This window comes from Cylas formicarius, unplaced genomic scaffold, assembly GCF_029955315.1.
Source record: "Cylas formicarius isolate icCylForm1 unplaced genomic scaffold, icCylForm1.1 PGA_scaffold_3__17_contigs__length_32017465, whole genome shotgun sequence".
NCBI classification, from domain to species: domain Eukaryota; kingdom Metazoa; phylum Arthropoda; class Insecta; order Coleoptera; family Brentidae; genus Cylas; species Cylas formicarius.
In genome coordinates this window covers 13743293-13751247 of record NW_026844326.1, presented here as the reverse complement: position 1 = coordinate 13751247, position 7955 = coordinate 13743293, and the positions used below count along the sequence as shown (strand labels likewise).

The 7955-nt window shown below is 34.3% G+C and overlaps 1 protein-coding gene across 1 annotated transcript; it reads left to right on the top strand.

Moving 5' to 3' along the window:
* Positions 1-262: 262 nt before the first annotated feature.
* LOC132699177 (beta-glucuronidase-like) lies at positions 263-7033 on the top strand. The gene is made up of 12 exons (XM_060665746.1): positions 263-518; positions 1694-1876; positions 1940-2109; positions 3517-3650; positions 3706-3902; positions 3960-4077; positions 4325-4523; positions 4574-4717; positions 4771-4855; positions 5478-5654; positions 5710-5851; positions 6370-7033. Exons 1-12 carry the CDS (start codon positions 342-344, stop codon positions 6537-6539), a joined length of 1896 nt encoding a protein of 631 aa, XP_060521729.1. The 5' UTR covers positions 263-341; the 3' UTR covers positions 6540-7033.
* The last annotated feature ends 922 nt before the right edge of the window (positions 7034-7955 follow it).

Here is a 7955-nt window from a genome sequence, read left to right as displayed (position 1 = left end):
CTGTATATCTATATATATATATATATATATATATATATATATATATATATATATATATATATATATATATATATATATATATATATATATATATATATATATATATATATATATATATATATATATATATATATATATATATATATAGTACAGTTTTTATAAAAACATTAGAGCGCATTGTCTCAGGACATGCTAGATAACATTTTGATAATATAAAGACGCGGCTCTCTCAGTTAGTATCAATAAACAGATGGCCCGTCGTTCACGATTGCCGTTATTATTTAAGGCAGACATTTTAATGGCGTTGGTTGATTATTCCACTAAACCACCTATTTATTAATATGATTTGGTGCCCAGCGGATTTAGCAGTTGGCTTTGTGACGTTGCTGGTTTTGGGTAGCGACTTATCGTTTAGTAAAGGCATTTTGCAACCACGTGTGTCTGAAACTAGAGAAATTTTGTCTTTGGATGGTCTTTGGCAATTTAGGAAGGATAGGAACGCCACCGGATTACCAGAGGTAAAAATTAGATACTTGTTACCATAAAATCATATAACAATTATGAATATTTTTGTCCGTACTTTTAAAATTTGATGAAATAATAAAGAAAAGATACGAAATGTGAGGCATAATTAGGAAAAATTGTGTGATTTCCGTAATTCGAATTGCAATATAGGTAAACAAAATATTTCTCTATATATGATCACCATATTATTATATTGTTATTTCTCAACGATCTGGAAAACAATAATTCACTTACAAGTTGTCCAAAAAAAACATTACCTTAAAATAACTGGAACTAGAAATATAGTCGTTATACCAGATTCCAAGAAAGCAATAGAGATACAACTGAGCAAAATACTATATTTGTGGTATCTATATTGGTGGAATCGTTCTTGGCTATATTATATTATATGATATATTAATATGAGAATGAAATATCTTTTAGTGAACGAGTTGCATACTATACTTCTTCTACGATCGGTTCTTGGCTGCATTTTCGCAAAACGACACAAATACATTCACTGACATGATCGTCAGAATTGACAAACGTCAAAATTCAAAGCGTGGGAAATATCTCCGAAAACGTCCGATTGCTCCCAAATCAGTGCGGTAAAATCCCGCAAATGTCTGAAGCGGCTTGGATTCATGGGAAACGAAACTTACGCTTTGAATTTTGACATTTATCAATTCTGACGGTCATGTCAGTGAATGTATTTGTGCTGAAAATGTACTCAAAAACTAAGGGTCGTAGAAAAAGTACAGTATGCAACACGTTCGGTAAACTATTTAACTCACTCGTTTATTAAAAACTCGCTCCGCTCATGTCAAATAAACTCTTGAGTCAAATGCCGTTTACCGCACTTGTTGCGTAATATACTAATTGCGAGCTGTAATTTGTGAAGAGCAGTAAACAAGCATATAGGCATTTACCAAGTTTTATTTAAGCATGAACAATTGAAAATTGACTGAAGTGTTTTTATTGGCGTCATTAAACCGCGCAGATAACAAAGCTCTTAATAAATTGCAAATTTTCGAATATCAGCACTCAACGTGTTTAATATTTAAGTGGGTCAGCAAATTTCCAATGCTTCAGCAACTAGATTGCCACAAGAGAGCATATTAAAGACTCAACTCAAACAAGTAATGACGCTTTCATCAATTACATACATCCCAGAATCGCGCAATTTTAGGAAAATGATTTCGATTTGGATCTTATGCCCGTCCCATCAAGTTACAACGATGTGGCCACACAGCAAGCTCTACGTGACTACGTTGGCACAGTTTGGTACAACAGAAAATTCTTTGTACCGAAATGTTGGAGACGGAAACGAGTTTGGTTAAGATTTGGATCCGTATCTTACAGCGCCAACATCGTAAGTACAGGAATGACAAAAAATCATTATCAATTTTGCTATTACCATTTTTACCTAAAACAGACCATCAACGGCAAGCACATCGCTGACCACACAATAGGACACCTACCGTTTACTGTTCAAATTACGTCCGCACTCAAATTCGATGGAGAAAATGATATCATAGTCGCGGTTAACAATACTTTGACCAATACAACTATTCCTCAGGGTACTGTGAGCAGGTCAACTAACAGGTACGTAACAATAATAATAATAATCTAAACATCTATTTATTCAATAAAAATAGCTCCAGATTTTAAACTAAAAACGGATTAAATGGCCCCGATCTCAGTTTTAGTAACAAAGCTTCTTATTAGTACAGAATATTAACCACAGAGTTAAGTTAAACAAGAAGGAAAATTTAACAACAGCTAACAAGACATACTAAACTACTTTATCGTAATAAATACTAATAAATTTTGTAAAAAAGTATTTAACTTACCAACAAGTACTAACCAATGCAGTAAACGACAACAAATTAACGCGGTAGAATGTGATTTTTATTACAATATGTTCCAAAATTGAGGGCACAGATTTTCCCGATAATATATAAATAAATATGCAAGCGTATGACCACAAATCCTTTCCTACTGGGAAGCAGAGTGTTAAAGTAATTTTAAACAATACTTCTATTCTATTGGTAAGACCTGTATGAATTTCCGTGACAATGTGTGGATTACTTAAAACTCTAACGAGACAGCATTTCTAAACATAGTTGTTTATTACGTTTGCGCCAACCTGCGGTGCATGATTAAAAATAAGTTTACAAAACAGCATCGCAAACTATTCCTCAGGCTGTACTACAGTTAAGAGGCATTTGTTAGTCACTCCTATCTCCTTTAACTGGTTTTTACTTCATGAGTGTCAGTAGTTTTTATAAAATGAACTAATTGCTGATTTGCCTTTAATAATAATAACTTTTGTTATAATTATTTTGCAAAATTGATAATTTTTAAAAATATCCATATAATTTTTCTTTCAAGAATTTTGTTTTACAAGGTTACTTGCTAAATATTGATTACTTCCATATTAAAAGCACATTACCGAATCAGTAATTGCAAATATCCTTAAGCGAGATCATCTTAATAAGTGTTCCTAACCTAATTAATATTTCAATTTACAAATTATTAAAGTTTCGTCAACCAAAGTGGCTCCCAATGATTTATAAATAATCTACATAACATTATGTACGAACAAAATGTACAAAAATTTTGAAAACTGGTTCAATATTTTTTAATATTAATTAATACTAATATCAGGTTCCGTTTATATATCGGGGAAGATGCCAAAATTGGGAATCTCAGAAGTAATGTTATAATATATACAAGTTCCATGAAATACACGTTGATGAATAATAGAATATATATTTCATCCAGGCATCTGCCTTTTATTTCTCAAGTATCTATAGTGTAATATATGTTGCGAATTCTATCATGTTCAATTGTATACTGGATAATTAATAAATCATCATTATTATTATTGTCAGAATTATTTATAGGCTTTGTCTTAACATCACGCTCAATCTATATATCCATTAAAGTCTCTAAACAGCATAGAAAATGTTTTATGCATATCAGTAAATCATACTACACGACTTGCAGCGGTGTTTTGTCTCAGTCCTACACGTTTGATTTCTTCAATTACGCTGGAATCGATAGACCAGTTACACTTTACACCACCAGCAGGGCATATGTCGACGACATCACCATCAGGACCAGCCTTCAAGACTCCGCGGGTATGGCAATCTCGTTTTCGTGAAAGACTGATTTAAATTTTGCCGCATTTCTTAGCGTATGTTACGTACAACGTATCCATTCTTGGGAAATCAAACGTCACGACTCACAGGGTGACCATTTTGGACAAATCTGGTGAAGAAGTCGTTTCGAGTACAACCCAAAATGAAATAGAAGGCTTAACAATAGGAAATCCGCACCTGTGGTGGCCATATTTGATGGATCCATATCCAGGATACCTCTACACATTGCGGGTAAATTAAATGTACATTTTTGGTTTGTATATCATATTTGCAAAAACAAAAATGCAGGTAGATGTTTTCGAAAATGAGACTTTAGTGGACCGTTACAATCAGCCATTTGGGATTAGGGAGCTGACTTGGGACAATACCACTTTTAAAATCAATGGAAGGGCCATTTATTTACGAGGTAGGCAACAATGAAATGAAATTCGGTGATTATTGGTCCGTTTCTGATCGTGCTTTCTAGTCTTACCGGTAAAAATTTATCGAGACGTACTTCTGTCGTTTTTTTACCTGCTTTATTAATTTAATTAACTTTCTTTATTTAAATAATAGTGACTTACCTGGTAGATAGTGATTCACAAATTTACTCCTAAAGCAAAATAATTAAAGTTACATTCGAAATAAAAAAACGGGGCTTCTGTATTCTTTAGGATTCGGTAGACACGAAGACTCCGATATTCGCGGCAAAGGTCTGGATTTGCCTCTGGTAATCAGGGACCACAACCTCATCAGATGGATAGGAGCCAATTGCTACAGAACGTCCCATTACCCCTATGCAGAGGAAATCATGGATTTGGCCGATCGCATTGGTATAATGATAATCGATGAGGTGCCTGCCGTTAATATAGAGTAAGACAAAATTGTGTTAAAGCAATAACACTAATGATGTTCGTTTCCAGACAATTTAGTCACAAGTTGTTAGTAAATCACCAAAGATCGCTAACGGAACTCTACAAAAGGGACAAAAACAGGCCGTCGGTAATACTGTGGTCCGTCGCCAATGAACCAAGAACACAACACAACGAATCTGAACTATATTTTAAGCAAGTTTGCCTAGGGACTATAACATTCCGTCGAATCAAATCTTTTGTTTTAGAAACGTAGTGGAACACATCAAGGGTCTTGATGAATCTCGACCCGTGACAGCTGTTATCGCCGTCAGCCCTGAAGAAGATTATGGTGTAAGCGATAAAACCCTTCTAAGTGATATTATGCAGAAATACAACAGAGAAAAAGTTCATATATCCACAAATACCACTTTCGTTCATTCTAAATTCCATTTCATAAAAAAAAACGCTATAATATTTTAGTGGATTTTGCCAAAAATAACCAGCAATAATTTTGGAAAATTAAGCAAACATTAATTTTTAGCCTCTGAAGTAGATTACACCGAGTCATGTAAGAGGAGGTGCTCTATCGCTCTAAAATATTTTCAATTGTGCAATGTTACCTATTCTATGTAAACGTGGCAACATCGTGCTTAGTTTAAACATCACCCCCTGTGTTTTTAGATTCTACTCAAAAAATAAAATTAGAAATAATTTCCTAGACTTTAAAGAATAGTTCCGCGCTTTAATTAAATGGAAAGAAGAACTTTTCTAGACATTTCCTGGAAGCGCTCAGGCATTCTTTTCTGACTTACTATTAAAAATGATACACACATAGTGTTTCAACCAGTGACACTACAACAACAATAGAGCACCTGCTTTTACATCACTATATATAATTTAAAGTAAATCTGTTGGTTAGTTCGCCAGGGCATCCACTGTGCGACACTCAGTATAATTTGTTGAACTTTTTTAGAGCAAATATGTTGATATTGTAAGCTTTAATCGTTACGATGGGTGGTACGAATATCCAGGATTACTTGGGGAGATCATGCCAAGAATAATCGAAGAGGCTCAGGAATGGCATAAGAAATATAATAAACCCGTCATAAACACCGAATATGGGGCTGATACTTTAGAAGGCCTGCATACGGTAAGGAAGCTTCAAAAAGCATATTAACAATTAATGGGCGCGAACTGGCTTGCAGCTGCCGACCTTTATCTGGTCAGAGGAATACCAAACCGCTCTGATGTCTGAATATTTCAAAGCTTTTGATTATTTGCGGGAAGAAGAAGGGTGGTTTATTGGGGAGATGATCTGGAACTTCGCTGATTTTAAGACGGCACAAAGTAAGTAAGAATGTACTGGATATTTCTATAAATAGAGATCACAAAAACGAAGCAAGAAGAAAAGTGTCCAAATGTTGTTTTTGAAATTTTTTGCCATTTTTGCGTTTTTTTTTTATATTCGGGCACGCACCTACGTAAGCGTTGAATAATGTTTTATCAAAAACATCGGCAAACGCATTGGAATAAGGAGTATCACGTAAAATGTTGTAGCTTTTGTATTTTAAGCTAAGAATTAAACAAAAAATGACTTCCTTCCAAAATATTGCTTACTTAGTGAAAAAAAAACAATAAACTAGGTATTTTTATCAGTTAGGAAAAAGCATGTATCTAGAATTATGGTCGATCACTTTATCACCGTTCAAACAACAAGAATAATACTCATAGGAATTTTATTTTAGGACAAAATTTTGTTTGACAAGAATCAGTTTCTTCCTTATTTACTTTACACTCGGACGTCCAGTAAATTTACATTTTTAAATATCAGAATATTTTTAAGACAACCTGTATTTTTCCTTTAGCGTACACCAGAGTCGGTGGTAACAAAAAAGGCGTTTTCACGAGAAATCGGCAACCGAAAGCGTCCGCTTTTTGGTTGCGGAAAAGATACTGGGCCTTGGCTACTGTTTTAGACAATGCGACTGCACCAACGGATTTGGATGGATATGTTTTATCGGGATATATTCCGTAGGATTTACCAAATAACGTGACTTTATCAAATTACTGTTCATAAAAGGCAGCTCAGTTTTAATAATCGCCTTTCTTTAAAACTGTAGTTGTTGACACTACCTATATTTACAGTACAAGAATTATCCGCCTTAGCCACCGTATAGGTGATGCTTTAGTTTTTTGCGTATATTTCAAAACTTTGTACATATTGCTATGGGTTTTCAAGAGGGCAAAATTAAAGGCTACAGTTTATGGGAATTTTTAAATGAAATTTAAAATTCTGCGCATACCCTTGCCGCTCCCATTCCTCGTGCCATTTCGTCAGCGTATTTTTTTGGCCAAAGATGGGGTACTCAACAAAGACGTTATATCCAAGAGACCCGACAAGCCTTCAACATTGCCGGAGCTTCGCACAAGCGTGATCACATTCTAAACGCACCATTGGCGCCTTTTAGTACGACACGTAAAGATTTTGACATATCAGAGGAAACGGGATTTTAGACATTTTGAATTTGGAGGCCGAATTTGATTGTTCAATGTTGGTGATTTTGTCATTTTTGAGATTTGAGACATGTTTTGTTTCCAATTAAAAAACAAAGTGTTAATATTTATTAAACAGTTATTTAAAATGGTTTGGTTCTGTTTAGTGTTTGGAATAACCAGTTAGGATCATTCTTTCTTCCGTTTTCAAAGGTATGTTAAAACTATGGCGACGTCGCTTAAACTGCATATAGCTATTAGATAACTTGCACATTGCCCATTTTCTTTCTAAACAGCGATTTCCACACACTTAACTCTTTCTCCTAGGTCATTGGTTAAAAACGAGATTTTCAATCTTGCGAATACGCATATTGAATGGACATTACCAATTTTTGTTTCAAAGTTGCTTGATAAGTTCCTATATGATTGAACTCAATCATGGAAAATCGATTTTATAGCTACAGAGTATGAAAACGTTACAAATCATTAATTTCTGTATATGTTCCTGCTGGTTTCGACTTATTTTGTGAATGAATCAAAAGTTGACATGAGTTACTTTTTGATTTGAAGTGCATTTGGAATGGTTCTAAGTGAAAGAGTATAAAAGGTAGGGCATAAAATATAAAAATTGAAAAGAGTGAAGTAGTCTCAAAGGAAAGGGAATGGAGTGTTCGAAAGATGGTGTTACCAACGGATCCTAAGGATATCGTGGTTGATAGTGTTACAACTACACAAGTTTTGCACCGAATGGGAAAACAGGAAGAAATAATGAGAACGCTTAAAATGAAAAGGCTTGAATATTTTGCACACATAATTCGAAGCCCAAAATATATGATGCTGCAAAACATCATAGAGGGCAAAATCAAGGGAAAACGTAGTCAAGGTAGAAGGAGGGAGGTGTGGAATGTCCTCTTGAGAATAGCTGTCAACAAACTCAGGATTAGAAGAAGTATATTAA